Source organism: Zophobas morio, unplaced genomic scaffold, assembly GCF_036711695.1.
Source record: "Zophobas morio isolate AGI-343-1 ecotype UQ-CSIRO unplaced genomic scaffold, CSIRO_AGI_Zmor_V1 ptg000017l, whole genome shotgun sequence".
NCBI classification, from domain to species: domain Eukaryota; kingdom Metazoa; phylum Arthropoda; class Insecta; order Coleoptera; family Tenebrionidae; genus Zophobas; species Zophobas morio.
Window position 1 is genome coordinate 11,435,412 of NW_026972122.1, and position 20,355 is coordinate 11,455,766.

Here is a 20,355-nt window from a genome sequence, read left to right on the forward strand (position 1 = left end):
ACACATATTCTACCTGTTCCATTATTCCAGTAAAGCAAAAAATTTTCGTAATCTATCATAGCTCCATGTTTAGCTAAAAAATCTGCTCCTATTACTCCATCCATTTCACACTCACACTCATTCATTACATGAAACTTATGCGTCAACACTTCCTTACCAACCTCAATGTCAATGTCAGCGGTTCCTACTGTGTAAGTAGTACCTGCTATACCGGCAATTTTTATTTTTGTACTTTCATCTACCCATTCATCTCCTGTCAAACTACTCTTAAAAATTATACTCAAAGATGCACCTGTGTCTACCAACAATCTCAGTTCACTCATTCCATATCTCACTTTTACAAAATTTAGCCCATTCGTACTAAGCACAACTTCATCATTCTCATTCGAAGTCCCGAAAAAACTGTAGTCTACTTTGTTCCGACTGATTCTCATCTGCAGATCCTACCTATTGTTCTTTTTTCTCAATTATTGTGTAAGCCTGACCTAGTTGTCGCGAATGTGACGCAGCATATAACCCACGACCACGGCTATCACCACTACGCTGACGATGCGAATTTCTGAAATTATTTCTTCCGCGTGTTTGACCTCGATTTTGTTCAAAATAAACATTTCGATTTCCATGATTATTTCCAAAATGAAAATTACCCCGGAAATTTCTTTGCCTATTTCCGAAACTATTTCTACCACGCGTATTTTGTCGTCGCACATTCTGATCTCGCGTATAGAATACTTGTTCCGAATTTTTGACGAAATTTGACTCTTCAACTGCACCATTGATAGCTTCTGCAAGAGTCGCAAATCCCCGCGCCCTGGTGATTAGGCGAAGATTTTCGTCTTGCAACCCATTGGCAAATGCCGAAATCGCCAATTTTTCATTGGTATTTGCTAAAATGCCGCTCGCGGTATCATTTCCATCTGCCTGTGCAATTGTTAAATTTAACATTATTTCTTCAATATCACGACCAAAGTCTTGCATCGATTTATTGCGTTGTTTGGCTGAAAAAAGTTGCCGATTTAGATTTTTTCGCGATAAGTTTTTCTCTCATATCTTTTATTAAATCTGAATTTGACGGATACGTTTTGTTTATTCGCAACTTTGCACTTTGTGACAACTTAGTTTTTAGCACGTACATAGTTAACAATCGTTTTCCTGCGTTCTCTAACATTGAATCATATAACTCAATACCTTCGATGAGTCGTAGTGTTACCTCTTCCGAATTATCCATATGTGGCAATAAGCCAGAGGCAACTTTCAAATCAAATTTTTCAGTCATATTTACTGAATTTTTCGCACTAGTGTTTTCCAACCTAATATTAGCTAACCTATGCTTCAAAATACTATCTATTTCCTCAATTAATTTACTAATACTACATACATACGTCTTGACTTTGGCAACGATTTCAGGGTCATGAGTTTCCTTATCGAACTTTTTTCTTAACTCCTCAAATTCTACGGTGAGTTTACTTAGTTTCTCACGTTTCCCGGTTATCTTACGAATATCCGTTCTTCTCTCGTGTGAATCTTTACTAAGGTTCCGCGAAAATACTCGTCATTCCTCTTTTAACTGTACGAATGATTCAATAATAAAACTCATTCTCCGTTTTTAAATTACTAACCATCGCTCCTTAAAATTATTCCTAATTTACCCTTTGTACTTAGTTAATCTACTTGCGCACACAGCAAAACAAAAATTTTTCGCTTACTAGTTTTAAACTCGGTCTCCTCCCAGGTCGACTCTACTCTTGACGATTTCCCTGCAAATCCTCTTCTCCAATTTCCTTTTGCACCTTTCATAGATGAGGAACGCCACCATCACCACCAATCCGAGAAACGTCACGATGCCCAATATCTCGAACGTCGAAATTGTCGCAGTAGCTGAAACGCCGCCACTGTTTCCTGCCTGCACGATGATGTTCTCTTCTTCTGTACCGTCTTTAGACACGGTTTTCCCCATGTTGTCAATTTTTCAAAATACGAACCGCCAGCTACTTTTATGGTACCAAGTCTTCAACCAGTGTTCCAAATCCAGGAGTTAGCAGGATCGCCATGTGATAACCTCTGTTTACCATGATGCCCTGATGGGTGGTTACCAGGGTGGAAACATACTAACAACTCACTTTCACATCTTTATTTCACTATTCTTTACTACACTAACAATAACTACTTCTATCACTCTACTTCTGCTTCTCCTACTCCCAATTCATACACACGCCTTAAATAAACTAAATATTGCTAACTCTACTATTTCATTAACCTAAACATTACACAACACAACAAAATCGAAACTTTTTGTTGTTGCATGAAATTTTTTTACTGTTTTTTACTCATTTGGGGTCGGTGGTTCCGAATCTACATTCAGAATTTTTCTAGCAGCTCGAGTTTTTGGGATATAGGTACCGTCTTGAGCTTTACTTATTAATCGATAATTACTATCAACAGCTGTCTAACTCAGCTAATTTCTGTTGAATTTTCATAATGTGTTCTTCAAGAAGGACGTGCTTGAACAGTCCCGATTGTTTTTGTGTGGTTTCCGCTTGAATGTGTCGGACTTTGTAAAACAGGCATACTTGGACTATTTTGGATTTCCATTGCTAACAAATGCCAAGCCCTGAGTACTTAGTTTGGTATGTAAAAGCTGTGTTGAGTCTTTGCGTTTATGACAAAAGTGAAAGAAGAGTATCCTACAATGTCCTTAGTGCTGGACAAAATCAAGTACATGGAACATAAGTGGGTTTTATGTGTAGATATAAAAATGTTCCGTAAATTAAGTAATGAAAAGTTAAAAGCCGGTATTTTGACGACCCACGAATCAGAAAGTTAATAAATGATAAAAATTTTATCAGCTATATGACAGTTAACAAGAAATGTACGTGGGAAGAATTTGTTTGGGTAGTAAAAATTTTTTTGGAGAATAGGAAATCTACGTTCAGCAGGTTGAACAATTACTAATGCACTTGCAGCGACTTGGATGCAACATGAGCATTAAGCTGCACTACCTCCATAGCCATCTGGACCGTTTTCCTGAAAATCTCGGTGACCTGAGCGAGGAACACGGGGAACGCTTTCACCAAGATATTCGTACAATGGAGGAGCGATACCAGGGTTACTGGAACATAAAGATGATGTCTGATTATTGTTGGAGCACTCAGACTAGTACTCCTAACAAGAAAATCATACAAAAGAAAATTTCATTGAAGCTAGATATATTTAACAAATTTTTATATCTTCAAGTAAGTGCATTTTTAGCAAAAACACTCTTCACCCCATATCTGTAAAACTAGAGCTGCTAAAGAAAAACGGTTTAATTATTTGGAATAAGCGTGGAAAAACTATTAGGATTCATGTAAAAAAATTCATGCAACAGACATGTTGTTTTCCTGTGTTATGCCACCTGATTTCGCCAGAGGGATGTACGGAAGTTGGCAGTTTGCTAACATTGCAACATTTCGTTTGTATTTTCGACACTACCGCATTCCTTACACTTTCTTTACTCGCTAACGGTCGAAATTGTCGACATGCATAACAAAATGCAGCATCCAGAGATTTGGAATATTCCAACCACTTAAATTTTTTGAACCAAACAGCTTGGAAACTTCTATTCTTATTTTTGGATATTCAGGAAATTTATGCTGAATTATGTCCGCCCCCAATTTTGCGAGATCATGAACATTATCTGACGAAGAATCAAAAGATCTGCAAGACTTTTCAATTGTAAATGATTTGGAAGTAGAAGGAATTTCTGAAGCTTGTGTTTTTGGCAAGGAATTTTCTTCTGAAAATGATCTTGAACTACAAGGTATTTCTGAAGCTGATGTTTTTACTTCATTTATTTTTATTAAATATTTATCCATGACCACGAATGCGCGCAACACCGAAGAAATTTCGCGACAAAACCAACTTCAACGATACAATTTAATCACGTCTTTCATGGGTGGTAGCAGAGATGCAACTGAACTGCGAAGCATTTATAAGCATTTTAAAGTAAATACGGACAACGCTTGTCTTTGTCTATACTGTACACGTGAAAATGAAACGGAGAAACTAAATCGAACGAATTTTTCCCCGAATTGCAATAACCGGATATAACACCGTTGTTCAGAATTTTATTGCTTCGACTTCCGCCTGTTAAATAAAACATTGTATTTTATTGTGATCTTCCATATAGTGGTTTGCATTTGGTGAATTATAACTTGTCTAGGTCTAGGGGAGGCAACAATTTCTCCAGGGGAGGCTCAGCCTCCCCTGGCCTCCCCCTAGCTACGGTCCATGCTTCGATTTTACAACGTGGTCAGGTCTCAGGTACTCCGTCGACCACCGTCTCCAAAAATCCTGGCGACAAGCCTCGATCAATTGCCAGCGAGACAATCGGTTGATGGGAATGGCGGTGTGGTCCCTCTCCATGGGGGCGGTTAAAGGATGCCCGATTAAAAAATGGCCGGGCGTAAGAGGCATCATATCGTTAACATCGTTCGACAGTGGCGTCACTGGACGCAAATTCAAAACGGACTCAATTCATACTAACAAGGTGTGCGATTCCTCGTATGTAAGATGATTTTCCCTGATAACGCGTTTAATATGGGTTTTAACGGATTTGATTTCCGCTTCCCAAAGCCCACCAGAATTTGGAGCTCGCGGGGGTATAAACTTCCAGATGATTTTTTTCTGTTTTAACCTATTTTGGAAATCTTTGGCTAGTAATAATTGGTTCAGTTCTTTTTTCGCGCCAACAAAATTGGTGGCATTGTCGCTTAGAATCTAGGCAACGTTGCCGCGGCGCGAAATTAGTCGTTTTAGCGCATTGAAAAAGGAATCAGATGTCAGGTCGCCCACAAGCTCAAGATGAACAGCTTTAGTACATAAACAAATGAAACGACAGATGTAAGATTTGACCGTCCGCTTTCCTCTACCTCTTCCTTCTTTAATTAGAATAGGACCTCCGAAGTCTACTCCAACTTTAGAAAAAGGGCAGGATGATTTTTACCTAGGCTGATTTTACCCAGTGGCGGCTCGTGGTGATTTTTGATGGGTGGGCAAAGCATTATAGGTAGGTTATAACATGTATGAAAAAAATTGGTCTAAAGAGTTTAGACAGTACTTCCCTCGCTGTCGGAAACTTGACGACTGCATGCCTATTGTGTTTTTTTTTCTCATTACATTTTTGTAGTGGGAATTTAAAAAAAAATTGCGATGACGTCATCAACATTTTTGCAAGGACACGTATATCAGTTGGGATAGATGTAGTGTAATACTAAGAATAAAATTATTATATTCTCAAATTTTCGGGAAAATGAATTGGGTCGTTTTGAATATTGATTTGTAATAATCAATAAAATAACGAAACAATTTACTCACGTATACGTATCAGAGGCAACTGAAAATCGTGTATGTATAAACATTCTTAATTTAAGATGACAGGCGTAACAGCATACGTGAGAGTCAAACAGAGAAACTGTAAACAAAACGACCATCGGTTTTATTGCTTCGACTTCCGCTTATTATATAAAACATTGGGTTTTATTTTAATTCTTGACGGTGAAATTCACAATTGGTTGATTATAAACATGTCTATTTCACATTCGCGGAACCAAGTGAACGCATAAAACAAATGCAGGTCTGTAATGTTAAAGTCGATGTAAATAAGCGTGCTACCCTTATGTTTCAACCGAGTTTTTCCTTTAACAAATTTTGTGTCTACCAAATTGGGTTGGTTGGGGTGTAATACTAATAATAAGTGTTGCCTTTAATTTAATCAATAAAATAAATTGACTTCATTAATTTTTTTGAACCACCTCTTAAGAAAATCTAAAAAATATGAATGGAATGATAAATCACAAGTACAAACTCATCATATTTTTTGCATTTTAGATAGGATTTATTCAGCAAAATTTAAGGGTGACGTCATCAATTTTTTTAGGAGGGATGAACAAATACATTTTGAACAAAAGTTTACCATGCTTATAATAACTTTAAAATATTCCCAAGATTTCAAAGCATTCGGTTTTGTAATTCCTGATTAAATCGATAAAATAAATTCACGCCTTCATTAATTTTTTTGAGTCAACCTGCATATGCAAATCCAAAAATATGAATGGAATGATAAATCACAAGTACAGACTCATCATATTTTGTACATTTTAGATACGATTTATTCGGCAAACTTTTGAGCTGACGTCATCAGTTTTTTGTAGAAGATAACCAAATATATTTTGACTAAAAATTTATTATGCTCTTTATAACCTTAAAACATCTGCAAGATTTCAAAGCATTCGGTTTTGTAGTTCCTGATTAAATCAATAAAATAAATTTACGCATTCATTAATTTTTTTGAGTCACCCTGTATATGCAAATCGAAAAAATTTGAATGGAATGATAAATCACAAGAAGAGACTCACCATATTTTGTACATTTTAGATAGGATTTATTCAGCAAAATTTTGTGGTGACGTCATAAATTTTTTAGGGGGGACGACCAAATACGTTTTGATCAAAAATTTACCATGCTTCAAATTATTTTAAAATATCTTCAAGATTTCGAAGCATTCGGTTTTGTAGTTCCTGAGTAAATCAGTAAAATAAATTTACGCTTTCATTTATTTTCTTGAATCACCCTGTATATGCAAATCCAAAAAATATGAATGGAGTGATAGATCACAAGTACAGACTGATCATATTTTGTACATTTTAGATATGATTTATTCGGCAAATTTTCGAGCTGACGTCATCAAGTTTTTGGAGGGGATAAGCAAATATATTTTGACTAAACATTTATTATGCTCTTTATAACCTTAAAACATGTGCAAGATTTCAAAGCATTCGGTTTTGTAGTTCCTGATTAAATCAATAAAATAAATTTACGCATTCATTAATTTTTTTGAGTCACCCTGTATATGCAAATCGAAAAAATTTGAATGGAATGATAAATCACAAGAAGAGACTCACCATATTTTGTACATTTTAGATAGGATTTATTCAGCAAAATTTTGTGGTGACGTCATAAATTTTTTAGGGGGGACGACCAAATACGTTTTGATCAAAAATTTACCATGCTTCAAATTATTTTAAAATATCTTCAAGATTTCGAAGCATTCGGTTTTGTAGTTCCTGAGTAAATCAGTAAAATAAATTTACGCTTTCATTTATTTTCTTGAATCACCCTGTATATGCAAATCCAAAAAATATGAATGGAGTGATAGATCACAAGTACAGACTGATCATATTTTGTACATTTTAGATATGATTTATTCGGCAAATTTTCGAGCTGACGTCATCAAATTTTTGGAGGGGATAAGCAAATATATTTTGACTAAACATTTATTATGCTCTTTATAACCTTAAAACATGTGCAAGATGTCAGAGCATTCCGTTTTGTAGTTCCTGATTAAATCAATAAAATATATTTACGCATTCATTAATTTTTTTGAGTCACTCTGTAATTTGGTAGACACAAAATTTGTTAAAGGAAAAACTCGGTTGAAACATAAGGGTAGCACGCTTATTTACATCGACTTTAACATTACAGACCTGCATTTGTTTTATGCGCTCACTTGGTTCCGCGAATGTGAAATAGACATGTTTATAATCAACCAATTGTGAATTTCACCGTCAAGAATTAAAATAAAACCCAATGTTTTATATAATAAGCGGAAGTCGAAGCAAAAAACCGATGGTCGTTTTGTTTACAGTTTATCTATTTGACTCTCACGTATGGTGTTACGCCTGTCATCTTAAATTAAGAATGTTTATACATACACGATTTTCAGTTGCCTCTGATACGTATACGTGAGTAAATTGTTTCGTTATTTTATTGATTATTACAAATCAATATTCAAAACGACCCAATTCATTTTCCCGAAAATTTGAGAATATAATAATTTTATTCTTAGTATTACACTACATCTATCCCAACTGATATACGTGTCCTTGCAAAAATGTTGATGACGTCATCCCAATTTTTTTTTAAATTCCCACTACAAAAATGTAATGAGAAAAAAAACACAATAGGCATGCAGTCGTCAAGTTTCCGACAGCGAGGGAAGTACTGTCTAAACTCTTTAGACCAATTTTTTTATAAATGTTACTTACAATGTCGGTCAGCAAGAACCAACGAGATCGTCGAAGACTCTTGCTAGAAGAGAAAAGAGGAGCAAAAAAACGGTTCGGCACATAAATAGATTTGTTAGGTGTTTATAGAACTATAAACTCAAATAATGATCCCAACATGTAAAGATTTTGAAATAACATGACGAGAAAACATTAAATTTTAAACCTTTGAGATAAGCTACACTTAGAAAAAGCAGCAATTTGGAAAATATGTACCAAAGTATGCACCAAATAATACATGGTGACATAACCTCACATTGTACCTACTGATGTTTTAGCGGTATTTGTGATTTATTGTTTTTGTGTGGTGTGTAATACATATTAAGTGTTTTATAATATTAAACTAACACTTAATATGTACTACACACCACACAAAAACAATAAACATCAGTAGGTACAATGTGAGGTTATGTCACCATGTATTATTTGGTGCATACTTTGACTAAGCGGGAACCGTTAATGTATACATTGACTAGTTCAAGCTTACACATCGTCCATTGTGAACACATTTACTGAGCAAATCAGTCAATTCCATACATTGGCTAGTCAATGTATACATTGACGTACGGTTTTGGCCAAAGTATTCACTGCGCATGGAAATGGATACTTTTACTAGTAAATGTATACATTCACTAGGCAGTGTATGCATTTACTGCAGTCCGTTAGTCAAAGTTTCAATAAAAAGAAATACTTAAATATCACAATTGAGGAGCTCAGAGAAGAAGTAGTACAAGTGACATTTTTATTAAAAATGAGTTAAGTGCTGAACAGTATATTCACTAATGCTTATGGAGAAATAGAAATAACATAAAAAGTTAAACTTTCTATGTTGTTCTCTAAACCTGTACAGATAAGATAGGATAAATGAAAAAACTTTCAGGAATTACTCCCACATGTAGCTAGTGTTTTTTAAGTTTGCAGATGATAATAAATTAATAAAAGAAAGGGTTAGCATGTCGAAATCGATAACGAAGAAGACAATAAAATAAACATAAAACCCTAAAACATCAGTAGGTACAATGTGAGGTTATGTCACCATGTATTATTTGGTGCAAACTTTGACTAAGCGGGAACCGTTAATGTATACATTGACGAGTTAAAGCTTACACATCGTCCATTGTGAACACATTTACTGAGCAAATCAGTCAATGCATACATTGGCCAGTCAGTGTATACATTGACGGAATGAACACTTTGACTGTAACATATACATTGACGGAATGAACACTTTGACTGTAACATATACAAAAAAGAATAAGAGAATATTTGACCTCACGGTCTAGAAGTGATTCAGTTAGTGCTCTATTTTAAATTTGAATATTGAATTCCTTAATCTACCTGGTGGTTCTCACCACCCTTATTTCAAAGTGACAGATGTCCCCGCCAGGAGCGCTAACAAACATAATACATAAAATATTTGTTTTGCCTTGTACCTCTTGAGATACGTCCCTGATGAAAGAACATAAAACTTAATTATCACAGTTTTTAAATACCGTGGGGAACAAACATAATTACCATTAGTTCTCAAATTACCAAAAATTAAGTGAAGCACTCCCTACATTTGTTTAATTTGCGCACAGTACTTTAAATTTAATTTTTATCTTTGCTATTGTTGTTTTATCATATAATAATTCATATATCAATAAATAATCTGATATTTTGTAAAATTAGGAATTGTTTTTTATCTGATTTCGAAATTTCACATATTTTTTTATCATCATCTTGAAAATCGTAAAACTTCAACCAAAAACTTGCTTAATCATCATCAACAACAAAAATACAAAAATGAACAGGGAATCATAGAATTAAATTTAATTCTGCGTTTGTTTGCCTTTTTGTTTTGTTAATCTGTACATCATGTGTCAATAGTGAATGGTTCTTTAATAAAATAACGATCACTAGTTAAATTAATAATTTTTTTCTACAATCGTGTAAAAAATGACTCATATGTCAATGGTTTAGAGTGCAAAAAGTGGCACTTTCTTGCACTAGTGCAAGAAAATTTTTATTGCACTCTAATGTCAATCTAATCAACGTCAAATTTCATGTTTATTCATATTTTCTTTCACCAAAAGGGAAGCACGTATCATGGAATATTCGGACTAGAGGGTAAAAGACTTTACCTTCGTTGACTGATTGGACAAATAAGCCAGAAGCACGGTTTCTGTTAACTACACAACATTTTTGTCCACACATCATTCTTTGAACCGGTTGTATGTCAGATCATATTGTTTTGTGGGATTTCTCGGGCAACAAATTAAATATTGACGCATTGGCCATCTCGGTAATTTCATTTTCACTCGAATCGCTCATTTTGGGGTCAGCACGGTTCAAAACACTCACTCACTACTTATTTCTGGTGTTTTATTTTACTTTGCAAATTGTTTTTTTTTTTGGAAACATTGTTTGGTTGTCATGGTAGTCACGACTAACTAACATAAGACAGCATGATGATACCTTTTGGTTGTTGTAGAATTTTATTCAAATCTCCAATAAAACTGGTGCATTATACCCACGATTGTAGAAAAAATGTTGTATGCAACACGTGCAAAAGTGTTCTTGCACTTGACGTATTGTCCAACTCGACCTTCGGTCTCGTCGGACAATTGTTACGTCGCGTGCAAGAATCAGTCACTTTTTGCACTTGTTGCATAAATAACTATTAAAGTGGTTTTGCGAAATTTTTCAGGGTGGCCGGTTTTTTTGCCGGTCAGTGTATAATAGTGCTTATATATATTTGTTACAGTTGTAGTTTTTTTTGCGATTAAAAATATGTACATGGTAATATCCGAAGATAAATTTTATACAATTTTGCAAAAAGTCATAAAAAAAAGAGAAACCATTCTGTAATGGGAATAATTTCCTTCCGTTAACAAATCATGACTTTCAGATATAGGAATAAAGAATAGTAAGTTTTAATTTTCAAAATAATTGCTTTTTAAAATTATTCCATAACAAACAATACATTTTAGTTTCAATAAAACAGGTTTCTTGAATTTCAAAGTAGTATTATAAAAAGAAATTCTATTTAACAAACATAACTGCCCTTAGATATTGCTTAAGCAGTAAAACAATAGAGTTGACGTTTAGTTTCACATGTAACGTTTACCGAAAAGTTGCGTCCTTGAACTATGGAATCATACGGCGATAATTTAATTTAAAGATAACTAAAGGCTGATAAAAAGAAATTTTTGAGTGTAAAAAAATAGTTTATGTGAAGCTCTTTTAAAGGAACCTGTGTATATATAATTGCGCCCGATTTCCTTGCTACGGAAATGAGCTAAAGAAAAGACACCAGCAGCAGCATTCTTCAGAATGGCTTCAAGTTCAGGTACTATGAAGAGTTCATTTACAAGTGTGTCCATCCTTCCAGATAATGTAAGTATTGAGCGGTGTCCTATCCTACATAATCAGAAATCTTAACATTGCACAAAGATATTAACAAGTGGTCGACTTAAATTAAAACAGCTTTATTACATCTTTACAAAATCAACTGAATCCTTGAATATCTCACTTTTTTATATTTGGAAATTAAATTTTACAAATGGCATATTTTTTGAATAATTTTTCCAGAGTAATCAACAAGATGCTATTCAAATATTCAAAATCGATGCAAAGAAGAGAAAAATGATATTTTACGAAGATCAACTGGAATTACTAAAAAGCGCTAAGTTCAAAGATTACAAAGTTTGCGTCATTTCAGTGACTGGAAGCTACAGGACAGGCAAATCTTTTCTTCTCAATTTCTTTTTGCATTTTTTGAAGAAGAAGGTAAAGTTTTATATGCTTAAAACAACTTTTAAAAATATTCCCTAATTTTTGTTTCCCGAGCCTAAATTAAAGAAGTAACAGCGTTGTATTTTAGGAATATCGTGTAGATGGTAAAACGGTAATCGAAAATTGTCTAATCATCCCCATCAACGATATGACGAAAAATTTCAAAATTTTGCGTTGTAAATGCTATTTACTTTTTATAAAGTATTATACTCGTAAACTTGTGTTCGGGTTCGATCTTCTCATGAGCCAAGTTTTTCTTAATTGCTTACATAAGATTTCTTAAAAAATATAAATTAATCAACTTATTTTCGAAGCAGCTGTGTTTGTTAGATTGTACTTTAGAATCGAGGGAATATGGTGCGATGAAATTAAAGTAGTACGATTAAAAACTGAACCAGAGTTGGCAATTAACTAATTTCGCAATCACGCGATGTTTACCTCGAAAGTATCTGCTGCCTTAATATTGTATTATTTAATTATTTTATCTATTAAAAAATTAAACTGTGTATTTTTTACATGCAGTGCTTTTCATGAATTTGTATATGTTTCAGTGTCAAAGTGTGGAACAAGAATGGATGGATGTCAACGACACCCTAACTAGTGGATTTTTATGGGAGAAAAGTTCACAGGGAGTTACAGATGGTATACTTATATGTCCCGAAATTTTTTTAACGAAAACAAAAGAAGGCGAAAAAGTAGAATCCTTCATTATGATTAACAAAAAAGAAGATGTGGTTCTATGTTTTAGATTGCTATAATTTTGATGGACACTCAAGGAATGTCTGATCACCAAACTTCTTACCCTGAGTGCACTAAGATTTTTGCCCTCAGTGCATTAATTAGTTCAGTTCACATTTACAACATCCAGAACAAACTTGATTTAGAGCAGCTTGGTGTTCTACAAGTAAAGTTTTAATTTCTACATACGCGAATTTATTTCTTTCTTTTTAGTTATTTGCAGGATATGGGGCGATGTTTAGCGACAGCGACAAGAAACCTTTCCAACATTTGGTCATTTTGATTCGAGACTGGGTAAATCATGAAGAGTACGGTTTCGGTTTTGAAGGGGGCGAGAACTTATTAATTTCCACTTTCAAGAAACACGAAAAATCCAACTTAAGTGAAATACAAAAAACTATTAGAGATAATTTTGCGAATGTTCGGTGCTTTCTGATGCCAAAGCCTGGAAGTAAAGTTGAGACAAGGGAATTTAAAGGCGGTTTTAATAGTAATTATGTTTTTTTTTTGTTCGTCGGAGAAATTATTTTCCGAATCTCCACTTTTTAGAAATTAAAGAAATATTTCGCGATCATGTGAAAACCTTTGTTGAAGATATTTTAACGCCCGAGAATCTAGTACCGAAAAAGATTGATAATAAATTTATTACGGTCGCAGAGTTACTTGGAGTTATTAATGGTTACTGGAGATGTATTAATGAGAATGATAAGTTATGCATTGAATCAATTTACATGGTACGCGTTTGAACTCCATGCTTTTCCAATAGTCATTTTCTATTTTTAGGCAACTACTAAGATTTCTTTTGAACACCTAGTGAATGGAAAGGTAGAAGAATACAAGAAACGTCTAGGGAGTTGTACAGATCGAACACAAGCTAACAATGAGAAAAGTGAAATTTTGAAAGCATTTGAAAAGCAAAGGGAGATGAAGTTGGGCACAGAAAAATTGCAAGACAGTTTTAAAAAACAGCTTGCACAGGTAAATATTTACTTTTAAAAGTTGGAAAATGAAGAAAATGAATAATTGTTTTCGGATTTGTTTTTTAAAGTAGTTGGAAAGTCTCCTTTTTCCAACTTATAAACTCCAGCCAACCAGATTTTAAATCGGATTTAATTATTATATATTTCCAATGACAATGAATAAATGTCAATTTTTGCATTTTAACTAGCTACAACATAAAACAAAATTTTATATCGAAAGTAATGAAACAGTTTCCACCTCGGTATGTAATGTACTATTTTAATTTAACTTCAACTCAATTTCTGTGTTAAAACATTTTTTTAAAACTTCCCACGAAATAGTAATTTTTCAGAACAATTTCGAGACTTGTTTAAAATGCCTACAAAAATTCTTTTTAGCTGCTTGATGCGCTATGCAAGGAGTTTCACAGAATTTTAAATCAAGAAGATGTACTAGGAAACGAATATATCGAACATGTAAAAGAATGTACAACTTTAGAAGAGATGGAGAAGATAAAGGACCGAATTTTGAAGAAATTCCAGAAATCAGCAAACATTTTTAACTCCCTCAAGGAGGTACAAGAACTGTCTGAGCAACGGTTAACAGGTGTAAGTTATAATATTTATTAAAATTTCATAAAGACAACTGTCTATGAAACGCCAATAATTCAAATTCCTTTTTAGCTACTTCATAAGGTGTATAAAGATTTTCATATACTTTTCGATCATGTGAATGTATTAAAAATGGAATACATACAAGTCGTTAAAGAACGTATAACATTAGAACAGACCTCGAAAGTGAACGAGACAATTCTGGAGAAATTTCGAGACAAAACCAAGAACATGGATTGCAATGACCAACTGCGAGATCGTTTTAAACAGCGGTTAACCATAGTAAGTTTTTTCGGTAGAAATAATAACACAAAGTAATCTTTAACAACTGAAAAAAGGAACTTTATGTTAAACAAGAGACACACGGAATATATAATATTCCACGATAAATAATTAGATAATTATTTTTATATGAAACAAGTGTAAGAAAACTCCCTTTCAGTTGCTTGATACGATGTATAAGAATTTGCACACACTTTTCGACCTCATGAATCAGTTAATAAAGGAATATTCCGAAAGCGTCAAAGAATGTAGAACTTTAATAGAAGGCCAGGAAATGATGAGCAGAATTTTGGCTAAATTTGAAGAAAAAAGCGACAACATGGATTGTGAGAACGAATTGCGAGATCATTTTAAGCAACGGTTAAATGAAGTAAGTTTTTATCAGTTTAATAATAATTAGGTAATTTTATCTGGAATCCTTGAAAAAAGAAAGTTTTTGTTAAATATCATAATCTTTCCCTAGATATAATTTCGACCCTGTAACAAAAGTATTTTTAGTCACTTGATAAGGCGTATAATGATTTTTGCATGCTTTTCAACCAAGTAAATCAGCTAATAATGGAATACTCGGAACGCGTTAAAGAATACAAAACTTTAGACCAAGCCAAGGAAGCAATGAAGAGAATTTTGGTGACATTTGAAGAAGAGAACTTGAACTGCGAGAAGAAATTACGAGATCATTTTAAGAATAGCCTAAATATAGTAAGTTTTTTGCAGTGTAAATAATTATATATTTTTAGCTGGAACAATTCAAGAAAGAGAATTTAGGTTAAACAATGGTTAAATGTATAATTTTCACAAGAAATAATTTTGACACTTGTGTCTAATGCGATTGTAACAAAAGCATTTTCAGCAACTTGATAAGGTGTATAATGACTTTTGCAAACTTTTCAACCATGTAATTCAACTAACAGAGGAATACTCTAACCTTGTTAAAGAATGCAAAACTTTAGAGGAAGCCCAGGAAAGGATTAAAGTACTTTTGGTCACATTCGAAGTAGAGAACTTGAACCGCGAGACGAACTTACGAGATCATTTTAAGCAGCTCCTAAATGCGGTAAGTTGTATTCAGGGTAAATAATTATACTTATAACATAACTTGAAACATTTGGAGGAAGATAATTTATGTTAAATATTAAAGCACACGTAATGTATTATCTCTTACAACAAATAATTTCCACATTTGTGATTAAAGTGACTGTAACAAAAGTACTTTTAGCCACTTGATGAGGTGTATCGTGATTTTCGCATACTTTTCAACCATGTAAATGAACTAATAAAGGAATATTCCGAACGTGTTAAAGAGTGCAAAACTTTAGACGAAGCTCTGACAGAGAGGCAGAGAATATCACTGATATTTGACGAAAAGAACTCCGACTGCGAGAAGAAATTACAAGCTCATTTTAAGAATCGTCTGAATGAAGTAAGTTTTTTTCAGTCTAAATAATTATATAATTTTATCAGGAACACTTGAAGAAAGGACATTGATGTTAAACATAAAAGCATACGTAGTGTATAACCTTTAATCATTTTGATACTTGTATATAATGCGACTACAGCAAGACTATTTTTAGGAATTTTATAAGATTTATAATGATTATCACAAAGTTTTTACTCATGCAAATCAACTAAAAGACGAATACTCCAACATTATTAAAGGATGCAAGGGCTCAAAGGAAGCCCATGTAGAGATGCAGAGAATTTTGATGAAATTTCAAGAAGAGAACTTGAACTGCGAGACGGAAATACGAGATCATTTCAAGAAGGCCCTAAATACAGTAAGTTATTTTTCTTTCATAACAAATAATTTTGACTTGTGTTAAAAGCGACTCTAACCGGAGTATTTTTAGCCACTTGAAGAGATACATAATGATTTTTGTCTACTTTCGGAACGTGTAAATCGACTGATAAAGGAATACTTCGAACGCGTTAAAGAATGCAAAACTTTAGAACAAGCCGAGGCAGAGATGCAAGGAATTTTGGTGACATTTGGAGAAGAGAACTTGAACTGCGGGAAGGAATTACGAGATCATTTTAAACAGCGCCTAAATGCAGTAAGTTATTTTCAGGGTAAATAGTTATTTAATTTAACTGAAATACGGGAAATTTATGTTAAACATAAGAGCATACGTAGTGTATAATCTTTAATAACAAATAATTTTGACACTTGTATATAATGCGACTAGAGCAAGACTATTTTTAGGAATTTAATAAGATTTATAATGATTATCGCAAAGTTTTTACTCATGCAAATCAACTAAAAGACGAATACTCCAACATTATTAAAGGATGCAAGGGCTCAAAGGAAGCCCATGTAGAGATGCAGAGAATTTTGATGAAATTTCAAGAAGAGAACTTGAACTGCGAGACGGAAATACGAGATCATTTCAAGAAGGCCCTAAATACAGTAAGTTATTTTTCTTTCATAACAAATAATTTTGACTTGTGTTAAAAGCGACTCTAACCGGAGTATTTTTAGCCACTTGAAGAGATGCATAATGATTTTTGTCTACTTTCGGAACATGTAAATCAACTGATAAAGGAATACTTCGAACGCGTTAAAGAATGCAAAACTTTAGAACAAGCCGAGGTAGAGATGCAAGGAATTTTGGTGACATTTGGAGAAGAGAACTTGAACTGCGGGAAGGAATTACGAGATCATTTTAAACAGCGCCTAAATGCAGTAAGTTGTTTTCAGGGTAAATAGTTATTTATTTTAACTGAAATACGGGAAATTTATGTTAAACATAAGAGCATACGAAGTGTATAATCTTTCACAATAAATAACTGTGACTCTTGTGTATGAAACGACTGTAGCCACATTATTTTTAGCAACTCGATGACGTGCATAAGGATTTTATCACACTTTTCAATCTTCTAAATCAACTGATAATGGAATACTCAGAAAGCGTTAAAGAATTCAGAACTTTAGAGGAAGCACTGGCAGAAAGGTTGAGAATTTTGGGAATATTTGACGAAAAGAACTTGAACTGCGAAAAGAAATTGCGAGATCATTTTAAGAACCGACTAAACGCAGTAAGTTTTTTTTTTTCAGTGGAAATAATTATATACTTAATTTAATGTGGAACACTTAAAGAAAGGAAATTTCTGTTAAGTATAAAATCATACGGAATACATATAATCTTTCACAACAAAAAATGTTGACACTTGTGTATAAAATGAATGTAACAGGAGAATTTTTAGGCATTTATTAAGGCCTATGATGACTTTCGCATACTTTTCAATCACGTGAATCAACTAACGCAGGAATATTCCAACCTTGTTAAAGAATGCCAAACTTTAGAGGAAGCCCACGAACATATTATGATGGCTTTGGTGGCATTTGAAGAAGGACACTTGAACACTGAAAGGGAATTAAAAGATCATTTTAAACAGCAACTAAATGCAGTAAGTTATTTTCAGGCCAAATAATTATATATTTGAATCTGAAATACTTAAAAAAAATGAAAGCTATGTTACAAACTTATGTTAAATATCTATAAAAGCACACCGAATATATATTGTTTTACAACAAATAATTTTGACATTTGCATATAAAGAGACTGTAATAAAATTATTTTTGTTACAAGTCGATTTATACACAAGTGTCACAATTATTTGCTTTGAAAGATTACGAATTAATAAATTAATGAAAATAATAAAATATGTGCTTTTATGCTTGTCATAATTTTCCTGTCTTCAAGTGATTCAGATTAAATTATGTTATACCCGGAAAGAAACTTACTGCAGTTACGCGCTGCTTAAAATGATCTCGCAATTTTTTGTTGCAGTTCAAGTTATCTTCTTCAAACATCTTCAAATTTGTCTTGATCATTTCCTGAGCTTCTTCTAAAGTTTTGCATTCTTTAACAAGGGTGGAATATTCCTTTTTTAGTTTATTTACACGGTTGAAAAGTATGCAAAAGTCATTATACATCTTATCAAGTGTCTAAAAATACTTTTAGCTACTTGATAATGTGCAAAATGATTTTCGCATACTTCTCAACTATAGAAATCAACAAATAAAATTATACTTCGAACGGCTTAAAGAATGCACAAGTTTAGAAGAAGCCCAGGAAACAATTAAGATAATTTTGGAAATATTTGAACAAGAGACCTTGAACTGCGATAGGAAATTACGAGATAATTTTACACAGCTTCTAAATGAAGTAAGTTTTTTCTGTGAAAATAATTATATAATTTGATCTGAAATACTTGAATAAAGGGAATTTGTATTAAACATAAAATCATCCGAAAGGTATAATCTTTTATAATAACTCATTTTGACACTAACTTGTAACTTGTGTATAAAGCGACTATAACAGAAGTATTTTTAGCGTCTTGATAAGATGTTTGAGGATTTTTCCGTACTTTTCAAAGAAGCAGAGGAACTAAAGAAGCTATATTACGAAAGTGTTAAAAAATACAGAACTTTAGGAGAAGCTATGGACAAACAGACAGAAATTTCGAAAATATTTGAGAACCGCAACTTAAACTGCGAGAAGAAATTACGTAATCATTTTAAGAAACGTCTAGATGGAGTAAGTATTTTTCAGTGTACATAAGTATATCATTTAATATGGAACACTTGAGGAAATGAAAATGACAAAAAATAATTTTGATACTTGTCTATAAAGCGACTGTAACAAAAGTATTTTTAGCTGCTTAAGGAGGTGTATACCGATTTTAGCAGACCCTGCGTACATTTCAATCGTCTAAACGACGAATACTGCAGGGATATTCAACAATGCAAAAGTTTAGAAGAAGCTGATGAAAAGTTGAAAGCAATCTATGTGACATTTGCACAAAATACCTTAAATTGCGAGGTTGAATTACGAGATAAATTTATGGAATATTTGAAAAAAGTATATAACTCTTTCCGTTAATGTAAATAATATAGTAATTTAATAAACTGCAATTCTAGGAATGTTTGCAGATATATAATGATAACAAAACTAAAATTGAAATGAAGAGAGTTGACGATGTTTCTAATGGTATCGTCTTCTGGGGTGGAAACATTTTAGCAGCTATTGGGGGAGTTACTGGTGGAATAGTAGGTGGTCCCGTGTTGGGTGCTCTTATGTCAGGAGCTGGTAAATCTGTGGGAAGTGCACTCGGTGCAACTTCACGTGCAATTGGAAAAGTTGTAGTAAAAGTAAAAAATTATAATAACGAGGCTGCAGAAGAATAATCCTCGTATTCTAAATTGGAAGTATTTTTCAATTGGAAACATTTGGCAGCTTTTTTGATTTGTGAAATATATTATTTTTTTTATTATATATATATTTTGTTTCTTAGCATTAAATCGTTTATTATATACATTAGACCACACAGTATGAGTTATGCAATTCGTGTTTGGGGGCATGCTACCCATAGCAAGAGAATTTTTTAATGCAGTTTTTTTTTATTCTTTAATTATATTTTCTATGTATTTTTTGGTAATGATTACTTATTCTTGAAAAGCAAACAAAAACTGTTCTTTAAGATTTATTATATTTTTTTATCATTGATATTAACATAATGTTAGCGCCACTTATGCTGGATGTCGCGACTCAAGGCTGAGCTTGTGATGAGCATCGTGCGATTGCGAATATGAGAAACGGTGCGAGGTCAGGAGGCAGGCAAGGAAACTACCACGGACTGGTGGATGCGTCTATGGATGCGTCATTCAATAGCTGAGCTTGTATGGGATACGTTGTAAAGTAGCTGCGAATAAAGAATTTGTTTTGACGCTGTGTTTTTTTAAATTTGGGGAAAAACAAGCTAATATCAGAAGTGGGATTAAAGACCTGACAACAGATTATAAGTTAGTGCTTAGTGATAGTTTGTGGTTGTTCTGAACACGAAAGTATGACCATTGCCGAAAGAACAAGGACAAACACCTG

The 20,355-nt window shown here is 33.3% G+C and overlaps 1 protein-coding gene across 1 annotated transcript; it reads left to right on the forward strand.

The window, feature by feature from the left end:
• Positions 1-11,328: 11,328 nt before the first annotated feature.
• On the forward strand, positions 11,329-19,661 carry LOC135129921 (titin homolog). Its single transcript, XM_064057190.1, has 22 exons — positions 11,329-11,480; positions 11,676-11,873; positions 12,431-12,574; positions 12,628-12,783; positions 12,831-13,107; positions 13,167-13,351; positions 13,401-13,595; positions 13,976-14,185; positions 14,261-14,470; positions 14,631-14,840; positions 14,969-15,172; positions 15,324-15,527; positions 15,690-15,893; positions 16,045-16,248; positions 16,321-16,524; positions 16,674-16,877; positions 16,950-17,153; positions 17,303-17,506; positions 17,675-17,878; positions 18,808-19,011; positions 19,132-19,335; positions 19,395-19,661. Exons 1-22 carry the CDS (start codon positions 11,418-11,420, stop codon positions 19,659-19,661), a joined length of 4,359 nt encoding a protein of 1,452 aa, XP_063913260.1. The 5' UTR covers positions 11,329-11,417.
• Positions 19,662-20,355: the final 694 nt, after the last annotated feature.